The sequence below is a fragment of the Heteronotia binoei genome, chromosome 12 (genome assembly GCF_032191835.1).
Source record: "Heteronotia binoei isolate CCM8104 ecotype False Entrance Well chromosome 12, APGP_CSIRO_Hbin_v1, whole genome shotgun sequence".
Taxonomy (NCBI): domain Eukaryota; kingdom Metazoa; phylum Chordata; class Lepidosauria; order Squamata; family Gekkonidae; genus Heteronotia; species Heteronotia binoei.
In genome coordinates, this window is record NC_083234.1 from 75,132,070 (window position 1) to 75,156,110 (window position 24,041).

At 51.7% G+C, this 24,041-nt stretch overlaps 2 protein-coding genes across 9 annotated transcripts in view; one reads left to right on the top strand and one right to left on the bottom strand.

The window, feature by feature from the left end:
• The window catches only part of NUP188 (nucleoporin 188), an 80,240-nt gene extending 79,419 nt beyond the window's left edge, over positions 1–821 (top strand). Inside the window, 1 exon segment of the mRNA XM_060250675.1 lies at positions 164–821. Within this exon segment, the coding sequence (XP_060106658.1) occupies positions 164–334 (171 nt within the window). The 3' untranslated portion in view covers positions 335–821.
• A 2,653-nt stretch (positions 822–3,474) lies between these two features.
• SH3GLB2 (SH3 domain containing GRB2 like, endophilin B2) overlaps positions 3,475–24,041 on the bottom strand; it is a 99,811-nt gene continuing 79,244 nt past the window's right edge. For 2 of the 8 annotated variants that reach the window (XM_060250535.1, XM_060250537.1), the window contains exons 6-12: positions 19,703–19,765; positions 12,965–12,988; positions 9,785–9,874; positions 8,322–8,422; positions 7,024–7,038; positions 5,267–5,534; positions 3,475–4,959 (exon numbers count right to left, since the gene is read on the bottom strand). In XM_060250535.1, coding sequence (XP_060106518.1) covers positions 4,852–4,959; positions 5,267–5,534; positions 7,024–7,038; positions 8,322–8,422; positions 9,785–9,874; positions 12,965–12,988; positions 19,703–19,765 — 669 coding nt within the window. In that variant the 3' untranslated portion in view covers positions 3,475–4,851. The remainder of the gene's footprint in view (positions 4,960–5,266; positions 5,535–7,023; positions 7,039–8,321; positions 8,423–9,784; positions 9,875–12,964; positions 12,989–19,702; positions 19,766–24,041) is intronic. The other 6 variants (XM_060250540.1, XM_060250536.1, XM_060250543.1 and 3 more) reach the window with 3 other exon arrangements.

Consider the following 24,041-nt stretch of genomic DNA (forward strand, 5'->3'; position numbering starts at 1 on the left):
GAGGGCGGGATATAAATCCCATATCTTCTAACCAGGGCTGACCCTGCTTAGCTGGCAAGATCAATCTAGCCTAGAAAACCTGCCGTGCCTCAGATCAACAGCACTTGCCGGGGGTGGGCGGTAAACGGAGCAATCAAACTCACTGCTGGCTTTTCGTTTCCAGAGCACTCTTCTCTCCAGCCTGTCCCGCTACTTCCGCCGTGGGGGCCCCTCTTCTCCTGCCAGCAGCGTTCTGCCCTCTCCCCAGGGCAAGGCTGCCTCTAAGCTGGGGCCGGAGGGCCAGGAGCCGCTCTTCCAGCTGGTGCAGGCCTTCGTGAGACATGTGCAAAGATAAAGACTTTACAACGGCTGTCCGGAGTCAGGCAGATTCCACAGCGCTCTTGGCCAGAAGCGCATCGTCGCTGGATGCCTTTGCTCTGTGTGTCAAGAGTAACCAAATTCCTTATTTTTTATAGCTCATGCTGAGCCTGGGAGGGGAAAGAGGAAGGGGAGATGCTGGCTGCAAGTGTTTTCTTTCTCCCTGTGTTGGGCATTAACTTCTGTAGGGCACAGACTGAGCCTCTGAAGGGCGACACACAGCCAAAGGACTTCTCTTTTAGTTACAGACTGGACCAGTCGCTGCTCCTCTGGGCAACAGGTCTGTGCTGTTTTCAGGCGAGAGACGTTTCTAAAGAGCAGCGTCTCCCGACTCTTTCCCACCTGCTCATCTTGTGTGACAACAAGCGGGGAGGGGAGGGAAGGGCGACAACGCCATTACTCTTGGCCTCACTTTTTGTACAACGCGTTCCCTATTTATACTGATTAAAACCATTTCTAGGCAATGCTGGAAATCAGAACTTGTTGAGTTCAAAAAGCACAGGGGTGTTGGGTGTGTGTGGTTTTTGAAAAAAAATATTCAGGTGTTGCTTTAGGGAAAGAGCCCTGGGATGGAGAAGGTAAAATAAGAGGGCTTCAACTAAGAAAGGAGTGCACTTGGCTTCGGGAACACACCAAAACGCTCCATGAGCCTTACGAAGAGGATAAGGTGGACGCTCCGTGAGCCCTGCCACGATGGCTTGAAAGTAACCCAGATGGAAAAGCAGCAGCAGCGAGGGATGCTGAAATAACCAGGTTGAATGCCAGTGGAAGCCTTTGTTTCTGTTGGGGTGGAGGTTCCTATATGAAGGAGGGCTTTCTTGCTGAGGCTTGACAGTTCAGGGATGAAGAGTGGGCCTTTATATCCCGCTTTTCTCTTAAGGAGACTCAGGGCAGCCTACAATCACCTCCCCTTTCTCTCTCCCCAACCGGTGTCTTGTGAAATAAGGTGGGGCTGATGAAGTTGGGAGAGAACTGCAGCTGGCCCAAGGAGTGGGGAATCAGACCTGGGTTCCTAGATTAGAGCCTGCTGGTCTTAACCGCTACACTGCATTGCGCTCAGCAGCAGTGCTCTGACTTGTACTGTGTAAAACATGGCCCCTGATCTCACTCAATTAGCAAAGCATATGTGAGCATGCTCAGTTGCCCTTGTTTGCACAGGCCGGCTGCTGGTTCTGTGTGCTCTGTTGTACACCCCACCCCGCAGGCATTGCTTCCTTTCTGCATGGAAAGCTGACAGCCATTCTTGGTTATCTAGATGGGGTGGAGATTTCAAATGGCCAGCTCAGACTCCTTCAGCTAACTGAACTGGTGCGTGACTTCACTGAACACGTACAAACCGCTGCCATGTCCATGGCGTGTGAACAGCCTCTGTTCTCCTTGCAGTTTGAGGGGACGCTGAATTGTTGGCTGAGTGATTTAATGCAACAGAGGTGCACAAACTGGATGTGGAAAAAGCCTTTATTTAGGAATCAACATAGTTGAAGGTAAGGAATAGAGATCGAGACTGGTTTCTAGCTACATCGCTGGATGATGGAGAGTTGTGGAGCTTCCAACACCCCCCCCCCCCCCCCCGGATATTGCCCCGAGAGTAGCAAGCTGGAAACAGACTACACTTAACTGGCCTTTCTTGTTGTTCCCTCAAGGTCTTTTTTTGGTGCACCAGCCATTTTTTACAGTAATTGCCACGTGATGCAATTAAAGGTCATCTTGCTTGGAGCAGCCCTGTGGGGTTGCGGGAACTTCATGGATTCATTTTTTAAATGCAGCCTGATACTCAAGCGCCACAAGTGGGAATCGTTCTCTCTCAGGTGGAGGCGCTTCTGATTCCACTGATTAACAAGGATCGTTTCCCACCCACTTCATCAGACTTCACCTTTTCTACCTCAGTCTCTGCAGCAGCTCCAGGCGAACCATTCAGTCAGCCGTAGCCCGCCCCCCACCCCTGCCCCACTTGCTGAGCTTTGGATTATGGTTTTGCTCAATAAAAGATGGAGGGAGGGAGGAGCCAAGGAAGTGAGTTGCAGGTAGTTTATTAATCAAGGTAGCATCAACAGTAGTGGTGGATCCGTCCTTTACATCCGAGCTCTTTTGCCTGCTTCCTTCCCCGCCAGAGGGTTTTTAAAAACAAATTGCAGCAAGACAAATAGCTTCACCATAGCAAAAAATATGCCCCCGGACAGGTTTTTAAATGTTCTGACTGCAGTGGTCATCAACCAGGACACAGGCGGGCACCTTCTCAGTACCCATCTGCCTCCTTCCTCTCGCCTCATTTGCAAATTGAAAAAGAACAACTGGAGAACGAGCCACCTCCCCAGAGAAGGGGGTTGAAGCCTCTGCTCTTGATAGTGAAGCTGAGAGCCATTCAGGTATATGCATGGAATTAAGAAGTTGCGTTCAACAGGGGCTTTGTTTCTGCACCACCAGCTCCAAAGAAAGGAAGAGATTTCTTCTAAGCTGTTTTGGCGTTCAGCCTGGGAAGCTGGCCAATCTGGTACTGGAATCCAGACTTCACTCCTACAAACTTTCTAAGCTAGGGGGAGCATTGTCTACTGCTGCTCCTAAGAGGCGGGATTCGAGTATTCAGAAATTTGCGTATGCCAGAAGGTGAGAAGAGAAAGAGCCACTTCTTGGAACATCTAGAAAGAAAAGGTATTCAGGCACCCAGAACCCTTCTGGTGGGAAGAGGGGATGGAGCTTTGCGGAACGAGAAGTTTCTCAGCCCCTTGACCCAAAGACTCTCCCCCCGCCAATCAAAGAAGCAGTGCCTGTTCTCCCTGCCCCTTGCATCTAGATCAAGGGTCCCCAACCTTTTTGGAGCCTGTGAGCACCTTTGGAATTCTGATACAGTGTGGTGGACACAGCTACAAAATGGCTGCTGCAGCTTGCCTTCAGCCCCACAGTGCTGCTGTCAAATCCACTTAAAATAATCTGCACAGCCAATCAGAAGCCTTGCTGTAGAAAAGGCCCAGGCCTTTGCTTAAAACGCCATGTTGGGAATCCCTGATCTAGAGCGACGCACTAAACCCAAGTGGGAGATGGAAAACTCCCCCTGCAGCCTTCCATGAGAACAGCAGCTCGGCAGGATTAAACTCAACAAAATATAGCGGCACAACAGGCGGCAGGCTAGGTGTTTATTGGCAAAAGTCAACCTTGTGTGTGTTTATATATAGATATATCCAACATGGAAGTGCTCTGAAATCTTAACATCAGGGAAATCACAAAGAAGCTCAGAAGAGAGAAGAACTCGGAGGAAAAAAACCAAGCAAGCTAAAGTGGTCCATGCAGCCAGCGGCACTGCTGAGCAGCTGATGGGTTTGACCTGCGCTGTTGTTATAAAAGACTGGCTCTTCCCGCTACCTCAAGAAGAAATATGGCTCCACTCTGCACTTCAGCAGTGTGTGTGTGCGTGTGTGAGATGGTAGCAGCCCCAGGCACGGAACGCCTGCAGGGCTTCACAAGGAACTGCAAAGCATCACAACTCTTCCCCCCCCCCCCACCACATTAATATGCAAGCCAACAGTGGGGCAGAAAGACCAGTATGAGTCCTCTTCACACGGGCAAGAGGAAAAGCATTTCATAGATTTCCAGAAACCAAACAGCTGTTTCCTGACATCCGGCATTAACAACAGCAACAAAAAGTCCAGCCTTCCTAACCTTCCCAAAGAGGGCTGGGAATGGAACAAAGTTACATCAGAACAAGGAAGAAATCTGGATGAAAAGAGCAAGACTAGGACAAGTTTAACAATTTGGGGGTGGCGGGGGGGGGGAGAGAAAAGAAGCTGAGCAACGGCAGTTTTGAAGCACTTTTTTTCTCTCCAGACCAATTGATTTGCACAAGCTCCCCCCCCCCCCCCCGCGCCCAACCCCCATGGCTTTACTTTGAAGAGTAGGGGGCCGTGGACATGTGCTAAAGCTTCCATTCTTTCCTCCCTCCTGGCTTGCAGTTCACTAACCTGTTCACGACTGTTAAGGAAAAAAGGTTTCTCCTTAACTCGGGGGAAATGCACAAAACGGCTGGAAGCGGACAAGCAGGGTGGGGAAGAAACAGGTAGTGAGAACTCAGGCCAGGCTGGAAAAGGCACCTCCCAGAACAGGGCAGCTGAAGTGTAGAAAAATCTCTTCGCTGCACCTATTAAAATTCATTGCAGTTCCAATGGAAGAGAAAAAGGGGCGGGCGGGTTCTTTTAATTAGTCAACCATAAAGGGCGTAAAAGTGTAGAGGGAACCCAGAAAGTAGTTAACTTGCTAACCCTCAAGCCAGGTGTGAGCATGGTTAGGTTGATTCAGGCTCGGGATCCTGGAAAAAAGTGAAGTGGTTACACCCAAACGCCCACCCCACCACCACCACCACCTCCGTTGGCTCAATCCAAACTGCGAAATCTGACCCTGAAGAGAGCAATGGTCTTGGATGAAGTCGGCCAGCCTTTAAACAAGGCGCCAGGAGGACACAGAGGGGCAGAAGTCTTGCCGGAAGGGCTCCTTCCCCAGAGGTGCTTAACTGAGCAGTTCTAAGTAGGTGACGGGAACCTTCCCCTTTTGATTGCCTCTCTCTCCTACGAGCCAGTCTGGATCCATCCCTGGCAGGCTGTACACAGTGATCATCTGAAAGGGGAAAAAAACACAGAGAAGTCATTGGGGCTTCCGCCTCCAGCTGCTCTTGTTCATGAAGGTCCAGGCTACTTCTTCGTAAATGGTTAAAGGCAGCATTTCAAAAACTGCATGAGCCTAGGGATACCCGGATAGCTCGGGGGGCTGAGACGGGATGCCTCTGCCCCTCTTCCGAGGCTGGTTCAAATCAATGTTATCTTGCTGCTTATATCCAACATGGCTTCTCTCCTGTTCTTAACTGAGCCACACCAGCCTTTGCAGGGACAGACTGGGAATCGACGCATTTGAAGGAAAGACCCACCTCGTCGGCAAGCAAGGAGAGCTCGCTGCTGTCAGCCGCCTGGTAGTCGTAGAGCACTCGGGCCTTCCGTGTCCCACTGGCGGGAGGCTTCACATCGCTGGGGTTCAGACCTTCTACCGTTGGGGCAGAGTTAGGGGCGCCAACAACAGTGGGCACCACGGGAATGGTGGGCACTGCCGGGCCCGTGGCAGCAGCCAAGGCAGTGGGGGAGGCAGTGGTGGGGGGAGGAGACGTGGACTCTACGTTGCCCACAAATGTTCCAGGAAGCCTTTAGGGGTAGTAGGAGAGAGAAGAGTGAAGACCCAAACCTTCCACAGTGATACACACATCATTCTCTTCTACCAAACCCATTTATAGGCTACAATGAGACATTGTAATAAACCCTCGTCTACGTTAACACATTTATCATCATCATCATCTATTTATTTATTAATTTCATTTATATCCCACCCTCCCCGCCAAAGTCACGCTCAGTAAAGAATATCGGTTACTGCATCAACCATGGTTTTTCTGGACATCTTTCTTAGCCGTAAGTGGCAATGTCAAGGGGCTGTGGTTCGTGAATGCAGGCATCACGACAAACTACAGTTAGTACAAACCGTGTCTGAGCTGAAAACAGCAGAGAGGCTGGAGCAGATTTCTCCCGCCTCTCAGCTGCTTGTTAGGCTTCTTACTGCTGTCCCTTTCAAGTTTAAAGAAGACAGCCCGAGGATCAGCTGTGCTGGTGGGGAACAGAATGTGCCTGATGCCTGGACTTGGGCCAGGCTTCTCATGCAGCCTGCTTTTAATCCAGGCTGCAGAAAAAGCCAGGCCCAGGATCTGTTCGGCTGCCCCTTGGGCTACCACCTGACCTGTCTAACCTCCCACTGGGCCCCATGGATCTGTTAGGCTGCTTCCCGCAGGCTGGGCCTTGGGCTGGCTTCAAGTGATCCCAGCCAGGAACTTCTGTGCTGCTGGGACACCCCTGGAGCTTCCTTCGGCATCTGCAGGAGAAGTAAGCCCAAGTCAGGATTGCCTGTGCCCCCGGGGAGCAGAGCTTTCCCCACCTGGTCAGCTTTGCACTGTCTTAAAAAAAAATACAACAGTATTGTTCTTTTCAGGCTCTCCATAAAATCCTAGATCCCAATACCATACCGTTGTTGGGATCTGGGATTTTTATAAAGGTCCAAAAGACCCCCAACAAAAAAATACCACTGAAAACCCCCCTATAGGGACCACTACACTTTAAAAAAAACCCCAAAGACTAAAAGTTCTTCACCAAGAGTTCTCATCCCAATTGCTACTGTCTACATATTGCTTTTCTACCACAGAAGTGTGCATGAGGCAGCTCACAACACAAAAACAATGCACTTTTATAAAGCCAAGAAAAGCAGCCAAAACCGCAATCAGCTGAAGAATAAAAGCAAAACAGCACTTTAAAGAAATGAATGCGGCGCCACTACAAATCGGTCAAGGTATCAGCAGCCTGCCAGCAGCAGACTTCAGTTGAGGGATTCAGTCAAGTGACAAAACCCACTGGAATTGCACTGGGTCGCCGGCCCCTTGTCTAGCCAGATCACAATCATTCAAGGCAAAAGCGACACTCCAAACCGAACAGCCAGCAAACCACCGCTGGTCTGACACGGTCTCTGTGCACCTTCCTCAGACTCTCGTGTGGGTTATGCATTCAACAATTTTGTGTTTGCAGAACGCGGACAAACAGGAAAAATCAAGAATGTTCTCTCGTCTCATCACACAACCGCCTTTATCCTACTTACATTTCTCCTCTGGAGCTGGGAGCATGAAAGAAAAGGCAGACAAAGCAGACATGAACAGCTATTTGGCAGCAACCAGACTTTTTGCACGCACCCCCCCCCCCTTTCCCTGAAAGCCCCCCAAGCAACCACTGGGCCTCTTCACCCAGGGGCTTTGCCCATATAGCACAGGTTGCTTCCACCTTCTGTTTCTCCTAGAATTACCAGGACGGGCAGTGGAGCTCCACTGTGGTGTGGAGAAGACCTGTGAAGACTTGTGGAACATGGGACCTTCCTTTCCAAGTCCAACCCGACTCTACCACAGTAAACACTTCTGTGCCTGTATCTAAGATATACAGACATTTGGGCTATAGCCAAAGGTCTCTAGATCCTGGTTTGGAGAAAAAAGCAGCTCTCAGCACCATCTGTATGTTCCTTGGGATGGGACTTTGTTACACTGGAAGCGCAACTTAAGAGCAAAGTTGCACACCTCTTGATCTCTAGACACAGTCCTATGATGTACTTCCTGCCAGGCCTTGAATTCAGCAGGAGCTCATAGGAGCACAGCTCCTGAACCTTTCTGAGGGTTCCCCCTCCTCTTTCCCACTTTGCCCATTGAATAATAGGCAAATAGGAGAGCCAGTTTGGTGTTATCTGGGAGAACCTGGTTTGATTCCCCACTCCTCCACTTGCACCTGCTGGAATGGCCTTGGGTCAGCCTTAGCTCTAATAGAGAGCCAGTTCGTTGTAGTCATTAAGTGTACAGACTCTTATCTAGGAGAACTGGGTTTGATTCCCCACTCCTCCACTTGCACCTGCTGAGATGGCCTTGAGTCAGCCAGAGCTCTGGCAGAGGTTGTCCTTGAAAGGGCAGCTGCTGTGAGAGCCCTCTGCTGTGAGCCGCTCTGAGAGTCTTCGGATATAAATCCAATATCTTTGCTTCTGCTTTTAATCCAAGTTGATTTTTTGTCTTAGTTCAGGGTGAGGCAGGGTGGAGTGTGGCACCAATAGTTCAGGAGGCTGAATGTACTTCAGTTTTGATTTTTAAAACCCTACAGGGTAGGAATTCCCTGGATCCGTTCTGAGAGGTGAGCCACTTCCTCTTTCTGTACTGTGGGCAGGTGTCCTCTGTTGATGGACAGCACCTCCACTGACAGAACAGAGCTGAAGGACCTAACCTATAGGGGGAGGGAGTAGGGGGAGACCATGGGTAGTGGAGCAGCACTAGCCAAAAGAGGAGAGAAAGCTAAGAGCTGCAGGGCTTCCAAGAGGGCCGTTCTCCAGATGGGATCTTTGGATGAAAGAGCGCCCTGCCCCTCTACCTGCCCAGCTGTTTCTGAAGGTCCAACATGTACTGGTAGCACTGTGCATAGTATGTGGCCTGAGCTTCTGCGAACTCATGGAGACAACGCAGGTGGTTGACCTGAAAAGAAAGAACACACAGGAGAAACCCATCAGGTACAGATGCAGTGACTGGGGACTCCCGGCACCTCATAGCAGTTTCCAGCAGCTGAGTGGAGCCCCTTCCTGGGACCTGGAAGAGGTTTCCTAAAGGTGGCCCAGAACGGTGCAATCAGCACCCTGCACCCAAGGGGGTGGGCAGAGTTTGTTTCTCCCCTCAAACCACAGCTAGTCCATTGGGTCCTGTAGCCAACGCCAAGGAAGGCCTGCAGAGGTGGTTTGTGATGTCGTCGGAGAGGGGTGCCAGCCATTTCAAAGGCCAAGTCAAACTCTCAACGGGGCACAAACCTGCATCACCAAGAGACTCTGCAGCACCTCTACACCACCCATCTGTGGCCAGCGGGATTTTTGTGTGTGTTCACACACACTAAATAATGTGATTTGCAACTGGATTTTTACTGTGCCAGAATAGCAAACTCCACCTGCGAATAGTCATTGTGTGAAAGCGCACAAAGTCACACAAATCCTTACATGGCCTCTCAGGGGTTTGTGTGACCTCTCGTGAAAACGGCAGCTACTAATTTACAAACAGTACTTGCTTACTACTACCTCTTTTGCAAGCAGTACTATTCTGATACCACAGAGTGAGTAATAACACAGTATGCTGGGAGGCGGGAGGAAGACCAAAAATCCAGAAAGTAGCAAAGGCTACGTTCTGAAGAATTTTCTCCTCTGACCATGGAAATAGAGGACCTAGTCATCTGCTCAGGCAAGGACTCCTTGGCCCAGAGAAAGGCTTAAAACCAAGCAGAGCAGAAGAATACAAGGCAGAAACGCTAAACAAAACCGTGGCAACCAGCTGCAGCCATGCAAGGCCCTTGGACACAAAACAGTGCTTAGAAACATTCAGAACATGACCTCTGCCACGCTGGGTCACCGAGTCCAGATTCTAGTCTTTGCCAGGCTCTGCAAGGTTCACAAGCCACAAAAGGGAACTTTCCCCTCTCTGTCCCCAGATAAAATCTGCTGACAGACACCCCCCCTCCCCCATTCACTGTTTATTTGCATCTTTTTCAAAAGCAACCAAAGCCAATAGCCAACTTCACCAGTCAGATACTTCGTTTTGCCTGTCCCGAACCTCCTGCTGCCCTGGACAGTGAGGAAGGGTTCTCTGCCTGAGGTTTAATATTGCCTGCCAATTTAGGCTGCTGGCCCCACCCGGTTTTGGGGAGAATTCCCACGACCCTGCCCAGTGGCAGCAGGAGAGTCAGGACATCTGACCGGTGAAGTTTGCTAGTGGAGAATTCCCACAACAGGGTGGGAGCTAGCCAGGCAGACTGAAGCGATGCTGAGGTGGGCCGCCCCGCCCCGCCCTTCTCCTTACATGGGTGCTGCTGATCCCTTCCAGGAGGAGGCGAGTGACTTCGGCCTGCCTGTCGAACTCGGTCTGGGCCACCCGGAGCTCATGCTCAGCCTGCAAGACAGAAAAAGGGATCCTGTGGGATTCAGGAAAGCCTCAGGGATACAGAACAAGCTACAGAGACAGCGAGCGACGCTCCTTTCACTCTTTGTTTCCTCAAGTGGCGACTTCTGTCCTGAAGAATAGAACCTTAACAGAACCAAAGAGCAGTTGTGCTAGGGACAGCGGAGTATCCCAAGATCCGTTTGAAGCAAACTCAATGCTTTTGGTGTTGGAAACAGTAGGTAGGTGGGCAGCCAATCAGGAGGAAAGGGCCCCTTAGAAACAAAGTACTCCTGTGGCTCAAAAGGCACTCCTGGGTGAACCTCATCAGCCAAGACAGACCCACACCCATGTTCCCCTCCAAGCTGCAGAGTCTTGTGGGCAAAAATTCTGTTTTGTGAGCTGCTGGCATTAAAGCAGTGAGCTGCTGCATCCATTAGTGTGCTCTGGGGTCCTCCTGCCTGAGCTAAGACAAAAAGCTGTGAGCTGGAGGCTAAAAATCTGTGAGCTAGCTCACGCTAACTAGCTCACACATTCCCTGGGGAAGTTTGCCAGTGTATGCAAGGAAGCTGCCCTATGCTGACTCAGGCCTTTGGTCCAGCAAGATCAGTCCGGTCTACTCAGACTGGCAGCTGCTCTCCAGGGTCCTTCCCATCACCTCATACCGGATCCTTGTTTAGCTGGAAGTGCCGGGGATTGAACCAGGGACCTTTCGAAAGCCAACTAGATGCTCTACCGCTGAGCCCCAGACCCAACACAAAAAACCCTCTCCAAATGGTAAGTGTACTGTCACTGCAGGTCAACAGTGAACGCGAAAGCTGGGTTATCCTCTCTCCTGGGGCCCTGAAGATGGTGTGCTACAAGCTGAAGGCCCCAAGGAATCCTCAAGCAGAAGAGGAGAGAGAAGAAAAAGGATTTGGAAATGTCTCTCTCCCTCCAGGAGCCTATATACTCCCAGAGGTTTAAGTGGACTGGTTTCCCCATCACCTCCTCCGTGGCACGCTAATTTTTTACATGCAGAGAACTTTTGTGGGGGGTGGTGTATGGAGACGCCGTCATTCATATGCCTCTCCACTTGCACTAAGCGGTGCAGCCTAGACCACCTCAGCGACACCTCCCCCCCCCCGCCCCCAGTGCTGCCAGTTTTCTAGGACAAAGTTTTATTTGGAACAAAGAGGCTGGCATCAATTTGAAGAGGCACTGTGCCTCATTCACCACTTTCTGGCAAGTCACTGTGCACAAGTATGTGCGCTTACGCGATGCACTCATTTACAGGCTGCGCAATTACATTTCTAGACGCATGTTCAGAATTGCCAGACAGCTTAAGCCACTTCCTTTGTGCACAAGAGCCGTACTGCCATGGGCATGTGCTTCAAAGAGAGAGGGTGCATGAAAAAAAGCTCTAAAATCCCAGACTGGTACCATCTCTGCCAACACTGGGCCCTCCCTCACCGGATTGGTGCCCTCTGAAGGACATAGAAAGACTATCTCCTCTTGCAAAAACAAATCGCCACACAAGAGTCCCGGCTTGAGGATGAGAGAGTCTCTGTGTGCACGCGGCTGGGTCCAGACTCCATTTCCCAGCAGAGGAACAACACTGTCTTGCCCACCCGCTTCCAAAGTGTCCCTCTGACCCCCATGAAATGCCACTAGTGGTGGTGGGGGGCGGAACCCTGCAGCAGAAGAGGGAAATGATGGAAGCTGCCAGTCTAGTCTGGATGCAACCCAGTATTTTCAAGATCTCAAGTGGGACAATAAAACAGACAGAAGAGAGTTAAGTGAATCTTAGTTAGCAATAATTGAGAGAGCCAGTTTGGTGTAGTGGTTAAGTGGACGGACTGTTATCTGGGAGAACCGGGTTTGATTCCCCATTCCTCCACTTGCATTGCTGGAATGGCCTTGGGTCAGCCATAGCTCTGGCAGAGGTTGTCCTTGAAAGGAAAGGTTCTCAGCACCACCCACCTCACAGGGTGTCTGTTGTGGAGGAAGAAGATAAAGGAGATTGTGAGCCACTCTGAGACTCTGATTCAGAGAGAAGGGCGGGGGATAAATCTACAGTCTTCTTCAATAATGCACCTTTCCAGCTTAGAAGCAGGGCTAGGGATTTTTTCTTTTCTTTTGAAAAGGGAACCCAATCCTTTGCATTAATGGGGAATGACAACATCATGCCACAGGTTTTTAAAGCCCCTGCTTATCGTGGAAGCCTCATCATGTCCAGGAGGTTCTGTGCACTGCAGAGGATTCTGGGGCACATTCCCAAGGCCTGCTCAAACCACACGGGGTTTCTGGCCCTCAAGGTCTTGCCTCCAGCAAGTGTCAACCTAAAGGAGACGATCAGATCTCTAAGTGATAAAGAGCTGCTGTGGGAGGCCTGGGCTCCATTTGGCCATTTGCAAAGAAGCCCCCTCAGATGCTATTTGCCCAAGTGGGGAAACACGCAGACAGGCCAGAGGTGGATGGGAGAGAGGACCTGAGAGCAGGAGTTACCCCACTCTCCCACCATCATTTAGTGATTTTAAAAGATGCCCTGGAGCAGAGGTGGAATTCTAGCAGGACCTTCTTTGCACATTAGGCCACACACCCCTGATGCAGCCAATGCTCCAAGAGCTAACGAGGCTCTCTTTTGTAAGCTCTTAGAGGATTGGCTACATCACAGGGGTGTGGCCTAATATGCAAAGGAGCTCATGCTAGAATTCCACCCCTGCCCTGGAGATTCAGTTGCAGATCTGCTGGGGACTGTCCACCAGACAACATACCTAAGAGCAGGAGGATAACTGGCCCTGGTGGGTAAAACTTCTTCCAAAGGAATTAAAACTAGCAAACCAGATTGTTTATCGGAAGCTAACCAGAGCAGCAGGTGCAGGACAAGTCACCAACTGGCTGCCAAATTCAGAGTCATCTAAAAACCTTTAGAGGAAAAACAAAACGCATACACACACACACACCAGAGAAAGGCCAACAGGCTTGCAAGACAGGCCATGAAAGAGTGCAAGGAAACCGCTTTCTTCAGCATCCTTGTTGTTTCATCCACCCACCCACCCCCCCCCCCGCCAATACCTCACCACGCTCTCGACCAACATTTTTGAGCAAAAGACTACTTACTTTTTCCACTTCATCGCTCCACAGCTATGGGGGCCACAGAGCAACAGGAAAAGGAAGCAGAGGTCAGCGTTGGAAGACATCGGGGAATAGCATTCCTCAACGAAAACGGCCAGTGGTTGCAGGGACACGTCACAAACATGGTCAGGCTCACTCTGGGGACGAGCTGGCCCTGTTGCCCCCTCCCCCAGACGGCAGCAGAACAGGTTGCGCCCCCCCTCCCAACATCAGACCCTGCTGAGAAGCCCAGCAAGCCCCACGGAGAAAGCCCTCGCAAAGCAGCCAGCTGCAGTGCCGTGAGTTTGGTGGGGCAGCCTACCAGCCTGATGTTATTAACCAGGTGCTTTTATTTCCTCTTGGAAAGACTTTTCAGTGTGTCTTAATTGTTAGATTTAGAATATTTTCAATGAGTTCTAGAAAGCGTTAATGCCAAAAAGAGGGGCGATAAATGAGGCACCCCATATTACAGAGGGAGTCGCCAAGGCTAAGAGATTCCGGTCAGGTGTTCTGCTCATGGTTGAATTGGAACCAGAGTCTTCTGGGCTCACCACCTGTCTGGGCTCTACTCGCTTCATACCAATTGGCTAGACCCACCGGAAAGGAGATCTCTCCCCGCACCCTGCCAAACCAGCTGGGCCATCTCCCTCCCACCGGCTGACCTGGGCCTCTGTCTGGGGCACAGCAAAGCCATCTGCTGCCGTCTCTTGGGGTTCGGCGAAGAAGTATGGAACAAATATCCAAAATGCAACACACAGTACACGAATAGCACAAGCAACAGGCAGGGGAGAAAAACCAGCACCCACATTTCTCCCAGGGGGGCCCTTTGACATCTCTTTCCCCAGCAGACAGTCCACTTCAGCCCATGGGTGATTTTGGTAACAGATACCGATCTCTCGGGGGAAAGGCGGAAAGTCCGGCTTCTAACAGCTCAGAACTGTGCATGAGGCAGGGGGAGAACTCCGGTGACCAGCTCCAAACAGCCCTCGGCCTTCCAGCCATATCGCAAGAGGCCTGTTACTGAATGGAGATCTTCCTCACTTCTCTAGAGCAGGGGTCCCCAACATTTTTGAGAGGCTGCAGACACCTCCAGAATTCTGGCGCAGCACACATTGGGAACAGTCACAAAATGGCTGTTGCAGGAGATGGAGCCAGCCACAAAATGGCTGCCACAGCTTACCTTCAGTCACAAAGCAAAGATGCTCTTGGCTGTGATGGCAGTTACCGGCCAAGCAACATTTTGAAAACATCTGGTGGGCTCCAGGGAAGGTGTCAGGGGGCGCATGGTGCCCACAGACACGGTTTTGGGGACTCCATCTCTAGTAGATACACCCAACTTTAATTCTCTGAGGAAATCATACTCAGTAAGAACTATTTTTTTTTTGGGGGGGGTGATAACTTGACAGAACACTTAACTATCCACAGAGCCCTTCCCTTCAGGTACCTTGCCTAGCTGGGAGAAGGAAGTACCAGCTGTCTCCCCCAGATGCTAGTCTTCTACAGGCAGGGAATCTTTTGGAGGAGTACTCACACTCATCCCAACTGCATCTCAAAGTGGGACTGTCCAGAGAGACCGATTGTCCCAGGGGAGGCCCTTGGCCTCTGTGCCCAGTTGTTGGCCCTCCAGAGGAACTGGTTGGCCACTGTGTGAGACAGGATACTGGACTAGATGGACCACTGGTCTGATCCAGCAGGGCTCTTCTGATGTTCTTATGAGGGCCTTGGCCTCTGTGCCCAGTTGTTGGCCCTCCAGAGGAACTGGTTGGCCATGGTGTGAGACAGGATGCTGGACTAGATGGACCACTGGTCAGATCTGGCAGGGCTCTTCTGATGTTCTTATGAAAGCCTCAGACTCTATGCCCTGTTGTTGGCCCTCCAGAAAAACTCACTGGCCACTGTGCGAGGTAAGATACTGGGCTAGATGGACCGCAGGTGTGATCCAGCAGGGCTCTTCTGATGTTCTTATGAGTTAAGGGGCAGGAAAATAAGTCACAAGCAATGTTCCCTCTAAGCTGTGGAGTCTCGTGAGCAAAAATTCTACTTTGTGAGCTGCTGGCATTAAAGTTGTGAGCTACTGAATAAATGAGTTTGCTCTAGGGCCATTTTTCCTGAGCTGAGCCAAAAATGTGTGAGCTGGAGGCTAAAAAATTGTGAGCTAGCTCACACTAACTCAGCTTAAAGGGAACGCTGGTCACAAGGCCTCTGATTTCAGAGGCGTGGATGTTCTGGAACTCATGGGGTTTAGAGCCATGACAGTCCTCCTGCAGCTATGGGAATAGGGGAGAACACAGATGCCCGTCCTGCCAACAAGGATGCCCCAGAAAATGCCAAGTCTTCCCTTGGTGAGGACCCAGCAAAATCTTGCACCCAGTCATTCTGGATTCTTGCTGCTTTGACCAGGGTGTGTCTGGAGAGGGGGAGTGTCATAAGAACATCAGAGAAGCCATGTTGGGTCAGGTCAATGGCCCATCCAGTGCCACACAGTGGCCAAAAAAAGCCAGGTGCCATCAGGAGGTCCACCAGTGGGGCCAGGACACTAGAAGCCATCCACTGTGGCCCCAACCACCAAGGATAAAAGCATCACTGCCCCAGACAGAGACTTCCATCAATACCCTGTGGCTAATAGCCACTGATGGACCTCTCTGCTTCATGGTTTTATCTGAACGTGCCAGCCACTGGACCTCGCTCTCAAGCTGCTGAACAGGACTCAATGCTGCCTGAATGCTGTCACAGCAAAAGGAGGTAGCAGAGTATGGGGAGGTTATGTCAAGAACTCAGAGATAAAATATAGAGGTGGTGGAGGAAGGGAATCTTGCAGCCTTCCACAAGAGGCATCAAAATCCAGCACCAAAAAGAAAGAAAGAGAACCAGGAAGAGAGTGGACTGGCAGCTTAACTGTGCATGTTTCAGCCCTCCTGTGGGATGCACAGCAAAAACATGAATCACAGAACCACAGAGTTGGAAGGGACCTCCAGGGTCATCTAGTCCATCCCCCTGCACAATGGAGGAAACTCACAAATGCCTCCCTCTATATTCACAGAATCCTCATTGCTGTCAGAGGGCCATCTAGCCTCTGTTTAAAAAGCTCCACGGAAGGAGGCTGTGAGGGGGTGAAAGAGTCTGCTTCTGATCATGGATATACAGGTAACAGCACTCTAGAAACCCCACCCCACCCCCCATCTGCAAAGAAAGGCCCCCAACGGGGTCATGTGCTGCTGGTTCTAGAACTGGGAAAAAGGCCTGATGCTAGTCAGTTGAGCTCAAATATCTCACAGCAAAGGCAGGAAGCCCTGGAAAGAAAGGCAGACTAGCAGCTACAGCTCTGCAGAGAGAGAGAGAGAGAGAGAGAGAATGCAACAGAAGGTAGGGGCAGAAGCACAGAGCCAGGATCTAGCTAAGCAACAGCATGCGCCCCCCCCCCTTCTGGGATACCTCCAGACCCTTTTGACTTGATGCTGGGATCTTTAGGGAGAGGTCACTAGGCTGTTTGGGAATCACACATTCGTTGGGGTGTCCAGTTTAGGGATTAGAACCCACTACGGACAAAGGCAGAAGGCAGCGCCTAACGGGACAGACAGACAGAAGAGCCCTGGAGAAACACAGCAAAGGAGCTGCCTTATTGTGGTACTTGCCAGGGAAAGGCTAAAGAAGCCCTCATCTACAGGCAAGAGCGCCCCAGAATTTGGACAATACAAAGGCTAATCTGTCTTGGCAGGCCTGAGGCAGAGACTGAAGCGAGGGGCACGTGTGAACTGGCACCAAGGCCTACTCACCAGCTTCGGAGGGAAACAGCTGAATGCCAGGACAACCCTTTGCCAGGATGTGTTCCTTGCCCAAATTCAGGGCCTTGGTCTAAATATGGTCAGCTCCTCACAAATCCCGCCCTTATAGGCAGGGCTTTTTTTGCAGCAGGGACTCCTTTGCATATTAGGCCACACAGCCCTCATCTAGCCAATCCTCCAAGAGCTGACAGGGCTCTTAGTACAGGGCCTACTGTAAGCTCCAGGAGGACTGGCTACATCAGGGCTGTGTGGCCTAATACGCAAAGGGATTCCAGCTACAATGAAAAGCCCTGTTTGCAGGGCAGCCTCTTGGTGTGTCTCAGTGGACACCCGATGCTGAGAACTGTGACGCCGCTCCCATGGCTGGCTCGCCACCCAAGCTGAAAAGGTGACCTAGAATAACAGTGCGATCCAAGGATATGCTGTGCAGGACGTTCTTCCTTCTCTTGCAGCAGCAGAAACAACATCAGGCTTGCCCCTGTTTCAGAGGACTCCTTCCCCCTCATTTCCAAGATTTCTCCACCCAAGAGGTCTCAGTTCCAATGCGGCTGGAGCCGTAATTCTGATCTACAATTGCACTTGGCCTTCTGGGTGGTAACCAATGGGTTGCCAGCCTCCGGGTGGGGTCTGGAGCTATCCTGGAATGACAAGGGATCTCCAGACTACGGAGGGCAGCTCCCCTGGAGAAAATGGCTGCTTCGGAGGAAGGGGGGAACTCCGTGTCATTAAGGCCTGCTGAGACCCCTCCCCTCCCCAAGAGCCACCTCCCCATCTCCAGGAGTTCCCCGGAACTGGCAACTCTTAAATGCCAGCCGAACCAAGAGGGCAAGCTCCTCCCTCTCTCTCTCTATGGGGCAAATCCTATGGCTGGGCATGATCAGGGTCTTATCACTACAGTGGCCATTTTCAAAAGCAAAGAGGTTAGGTTTTACTGTCCTCTTCCTTCTTCCTCTCCCCCATCTCTGCCTCTTACAGCTGCTAGAGATGGCCGTGGTTTTCCTGCAGACAGCTGAGATCACTGGGCAAACAGAGAAAATGTTACAGCCTGTACTGTAAATGAGGGCACGGAAATCCAGACAGCCAGTATGCCTTGCCAGGGCCTGCAGAACTAATTGGTGTTGGAGAGTCAGAATTCCCCCCCCCCCTTCGGAGATGTGCTAAGCAGAGGCAATCAGACACCACCACTTCCAATAAATCTTGCCTCCGCCCACTACCACAAGAAGGAAAGTTGTGGAAGCCACCCTCTGGGAAAGAAATGCAGCGCCAAGGATGGCTTTTCTGCTGGCCGGAGCCTCGTTCTAGATGCAGACGCAGCTCCCCTGGCAATCCCAGCACTGCTACGCAAAAGAGTCTGAACGCGTTCATTCCCCTGTGAAGACGACACTGATGCTGTCCAATTCCCACCCACAGGCAGATTTACCAGCCAAACCGCTCCACGTCCCCCTCGGGAATGCTGCCTGCGGAAGGGGCCCAGGAAGGCATCAGTTTCATCCCACCAACGATCCAACAAGCAAGGCCAAAAAAAAAAAAAAACCCACCAAAAAACGTTTTCAACATTTTAACGAGAGATGGACACGCCGTGCATTCGGGGAGCACAAGCACAGCCGGACACACTCAAGGCAACATGAGAAGATGCAAGAGGGGACAGTTTGGGGGACTTTGTCTCCCCAAGAAAGGCAGAACCCCATGCCCCTACGACACTCTCGCTGGCCTGGACCCAGAAGCTGTGGGGCGTCAGAGCCCTCCCTTGCTGTGCCACCCCCCAAAAAGTTGTGTGAGTGGCACAGCCAGAGAGCCGGTCCTGGGAGAGGGCATCTGTCTGCTCTCAACCATCTCCCCTTTGGGGAGGGGAGGGGGAGTCAAACAGATCTGCCACTGGGTCTCCTCTCGAGAGGCTAGCCTGCCTTGCCATTTCCCCCCAGCAGTCGTGGCCATTTTGGGGGGAAGCCCTGCAAAAATGACAACTCTGTGCCTGTCCCAACAAGCCAGGAAAAAGTCCCATCCCTTTGCAGGATCCTCCCATCAAACTACACGGAAGGAGGGTCTACAGCAGGAGGTTTGACACCTCTCCTCTCGAGGAAGCCCTGCTAAAAACTGCTCTGCCTTCAGCTACATCTGCACCCGGGGTGGGCACTTGAAGGCACTTATCAGAGCCCGGGGAAAAAGGGAGGGCGTCACTTTTTGGGAAGTTTTGCATTTATATGTGCACACCTGGAAAGCATGGTGTCCTCTTGTGACTGACCCCCTACACGGGGCCTGGAGGATATTCAGAGAAATGGCCAGATAAAGCCTGCCTCTGCCTCCCGGCCCTGGTATTCCTTGGAGGTCTCCCATCCAAGTACTTGCCAGAGTCGCCTCTACTCAGCTTCTGAGATCTGACGAGATCAGGCTTGCCAGGGCCCTCATGCTGATCTCTGGCCAACAGAGGGAGGGGGCAGTTGGAAGGCCTGTTCCTCTGCTCTCCCCTGCCCCTGCTACCCCTCGCAGCCGGAAAAAAAAGGCCAAATCACCCTAGACAGTCCAGCAGACGTCTAGGAAAGTCTGGAACGAGGGATCAGAGCTCAGTTCTCTCACCCTATTTCAAACCCTATGGGGTCCAACGGGGCAAGAGGGCATGTTGCATCATGCGAGACTGAAGCCAGGCTTGGTAGGTGGTCATTTTGCCCCCCCCCCCCAAAAAAAAACAACACCCCTGCCCTGCTCAGGACCAGAATTAAGGGAAAGCCACTAAGCTGGTTTTCCCAGGGAAGTTTCTCTAAACTGCATACTCTGGCAAGCCCTGCCACTGAAGGCACTCTTGCCTGCAATCGAGTAGTTGTTTCATTCAAAAACTGCCGACTTTCCACGTTAAAATGTTGAAAACAGCATTAATGCTCAACCCAGGGTGGCGGGGGGGGGGGGGGAGTATTAGAAACACAGGAGAGGAGAAAGCATCTAAGAGCCGAGGGAGGGTCCGTCTTACCGCTGATGCGCTGGCGGAGAGAATGTAATTACGTGGTCTAGTCTCGTTAAAGTCAGGCACAGCCTACGGAGGGGGAATAGAGTTTACCAAGAGATCACGCCGAGGGCCGAGTGGAGCTTTCGGGGCCCGGTCCGGAGAGGACGGCTTAACGTTCTGCCGCCTGTTTTGGTGGGGAGGAGGGGGGAGCTGAGGGGCAGGACTCAAGAGAGCAGCAGCCTCGCTACGGGTCAGACCAAGGGACTACCTTGGAAGAATCTATTCGTGACTGACAGCTTCTCTTCCCGAGCCCTTGGCGGTCAGGGGGCACTCCAAGCCCTGTCACCCAAGACCCTTAAGCCGAAGACTCTGATTCCGGAATGCCCTAAATGCCCCTCTGCCACTGAAGCAGCACATTCAGAAGTGGGGAGTGGACCCAATAATATCTAGGCCAGGGCTTTTTTTGTGGCAGGGCCTCCTTTGCATATCAGGCCACGCCCCCCTGATGTAGCCAATCCTCCAGGAGCTTACAGTAGGCCCTGTAAGAAGAGCCCTTGTAAGCTCCAGGATTGGCTACATCGAGGGTGTGTGGCCTAATATGCAAAGGAGTTCCTGCTACAAAAAAAAGCCCAGTGGTGTCAGTGTCAAGGGAAATGCAAGCTCCGCTGCCAGAAACAATTCATCTCTCTTCCTGCAAACCTGGAGAGATGTAAGAGATCGACTGAGTCTTGTTCAGTGGATAACAGTGGACGAAAGAGAGAGATCTGGGCTCAACACAACCCCCCCCCCCCTTTAAGAGTGAAGCTCTCTGGAGAGGCCTTGGGTCTCTCTCTCTCTCTCACACACACACACACACACACACACAGCACCATCTATCCAATGTGGGGGGCGGAAGAGGATTTAGAGCAGGGCGACCTGTGCTCCTGGGAGGATGAAACAGAAGGTTTCAATCTGGGAACAAACTTCTGACCAAGAACTCACAAGAATAGGCTGCGTGTGAACAGGGTGGAACGAAGGACATGGCAGACAGACACAGGAACAGGACTATGCCCTTCCTCGACGCTCTAGCACTACGTGAGCGCCACAAGTCTGGAAACATAAAACTCAAAAGCAAATGCCAAATCCTGCAGGAGATACACAGGGCCATGCTTGCACAGACAAACCAGCCAAACACGTACAGCCTGGCGTATTAGCCTACAGCAAGGCAGGAGTGTCACCAACCCCCCCCCCCCCCGAGTTGTCTTCTGCAGCTGAAAAGCTTGTGCTTGTGTACAGACAGCCCGACAGATCCCTCATTTTGGGGTTACTGGCTTTTTGGGGTCACTCCATCAGCTGGTCATGGGATACTGGACTATGTGGGCCTTTCTGTTATCCCTCGGAGCTGCTGCCATGGCTGCTGGGAGCCCAGCAACCACACGTATCGGAAACACAAGCCACCCATGATTTATTTACTCAATTTATACTGATGCTCCTGACACACGCAGTTGCTGCACTGCCTACAAAATGGCACACACAGATCTTGCCTGTGTGTACAGCCTCAGGGCATAAACCTGGAACCCTACAAAAAGCAGTGGTCAATTTGTGCACATCAAACCTGTACACACACGCAGAACACACGCCCCGGTCCTATTCAGACACTGTGGCGACCAAGTATTATCAGCAGGATTCACACACACTAGAGAGGCTCCTGGTTGGTTCAGACATCTGAAAACGTCTCTAGGGAAGCAGGGGTGTGGGACTTCAGCCCTACTGGGGAAAGTTGAAGACTTCCAACTTCAGCTTGGCTTTTGGCTAGAAAACAATGGCCAAGATTTGGGACCTCCGCTCCCTCAAAGTTTGGGCTTGCGCAAAACTGCTAAGAGAAAAAACACACCAGATGGGAGATTCAGCTGATTAACCTGAGGGCAGAAGTTCAGTTAGCACCAAGAGGTTGCTATGGAAGTTTGTTTTTCAGCAGGAGGCCATCCTAATTGACATTTAAGGCTCCTGTGGAGGAAGAATCCTCAAGTCCCATCTATGCCAGGGGCCGGTTCCCCTCCTCACCACCAGCCCCCACCCACCCATGACTTCCTTCCCTCCAGGGCTTTTTTGGGAGCAGGGACCCCTTTGCATATCAGGCCGCTCCCTCCTGATGTAGCCAATCCTCCAAGAGCTTACAGGGCTCTTCTTACAGGGCCTACTGTAAACTCCAGGGGGATTGGCTATGTCAGGGGTGTGTGGCCTAATATGCAAAGGAGTTCCTGCTCCAAAAAAAGCCCTGCTTCCTTCCCACCCGGCTTGTGTGTCCTTCCTCTTTCTGCCCACCAGCACTCCCCACGCTTGCAGCTGTCTAGGGCTCTTTCCCCAGTGGCACGGGGCAGAGGGTGGGGCAGGGAGCACGAGCGGGCAAGCCCTTGCCAGTGAGTGGGCAAAGGGTGCCGTCAGCATTGCCAGAAACCTTGGGCCCTGGTACCTGCCCGACCTCAGGGCAAGCTGACGCCAGCCCTGATTTTGCACGCTTCTGCCAGACAGCACTTCCCTCCTCCGGTCCTGTGGGACCGACTGAGATACCATTCTGCCTCTGCAAAGACTGGCATGCCCCTCCTCCTCCGCACAGCTCACAAACCATCTCCACGTCTCAGTAAAAGGCATGAGAACAGTTGACCTTTTCTGCAGGGGAGACTAGATGCTCTCATGTTGGTAGCTGCAAGCAGTGCTCAAAGTTTAGGTAGAGAAGACCATATATCTCTTCTTTGCTGCAATGCAAGGACCAGGGGAAAAGGAAGGCAGAGTCCAAGGGGTGTGTGTGAGGAAGCCCTGCAAACACTTCAGTACACAACAGTAGACACCCCCCTCCTTTCACAAAGGGCGGAGCCTCAAGTCCCATTATCCATCATTCCACCTCGAGGCTGGAGACAAACCATCTCTGTTGGCAGACACACACACACGCACACTCTCCATCATAGAATCATAGAGTTGGAAGGGACCTCCAGGGTCATCTAGTCCAACCCCCTTCACAATGCAGGAAACTCACAAACCCTTCCCCCTAAATTCACAGGATCTTCATTGCTGTCAGGTGGCCATCTAGCCTCTGTTGAAAAACCTCCAAGGAAGGAGAGCCCACCACCTCCCGAGGAAGCCTGTTCCACTGAGGAACCGCTCTAACTGTCAGGAAGTTCTTCCTAATGTTGAACTGGAAACTCTTTTGATTTAATTTCAACCCACTGGTTCTGGTCCTACCTTCCAGGGTCACAGAAAACAATTCCACACCATCCTCTCTATACGATGGCCCTTCAAGTACTTGAAGATGGTGATCATATCACCTCTCAGCCGCCTCCTCTCCAGGCTAAACATCCCCAGCCCCTTCAACCTTTCCTCATAGGACTTGGTCTCCAGACCCCTCACCATCTTCGTCGCCCTCCTCTGGACCTGTTCCAGCTTGTCCAGATCCTTCTTAAAATGTGGTGCCCAAAACGGAAGACAATACTCCAGGTGAGGTCTTACCAGAGCCGAGTAAAGCGATACCATCACATCACGTGATGTGATGGCATCCTTTGCTACCAGGGCTGTGTGTACACGTCTCCAAACAAAACCAAACGCCGGCTTTCAGTTTATGCAAATGCGCATGCTGTTCCTTGATTTGCACAATTTATTCTGCTTCCGTAGGTTGTGAGGAAGGCCAGGGATCTCTCCGCAAGACCAAGGGGCCGCCCTCTCGCTGCTAAAAAAGGCAGCCGGGGAGGAGGTGGGTCTTTTCAAGGTTCCACCTGCACATTTTTGTCAAGGGAATGATCTTTGCAATTGTAAAACAAAAGAAAAAAGAATCAAGCTGCGATTTACGAAGCCAAATTCTGCAGCCGGTCCGAACCGCATGTCCCGCGGGCCTTCCTGCACGGCCACACACACAGCCCCGCTACTTGCCGGCCGCTCACCCAAACGCTGCCGCCGCCTCCGAGGCCCCACTTGCAAGAGGCTTTCAAGACATGGAAACAGCCCCAGACACCTGAGACGTGCAGCCAGCCGGCTGTTTCCATCTGTGGCGATGACCCCCCCAGCCCCCCTCCCCCCCACTGGCATTCGAGGGGGCGCTCCAGGGAAAAGACCCTGCGGGACAGATGAGGGGGGGGAGGGGTTGTTCTTTTTAAACCAAGTGTAATTTCTAAATGGAAGAAGCACAACGAGAAGCAGTTCAAATTAAACAAACAAAAAAACCCCACAGCACTAAGAACACAGGTAATACTCACTTCTCCCTCACACTGAGCAAAAATTAACAAAAAGACAGAACAAAACAAAGGTTAGTGGACAAGACAGCAGCCCCGGGAAGGATAAGAAGAGGACACTGAGGTTAGGGGGGGGGGGGAACCACAACAAATGAATCCAAGAG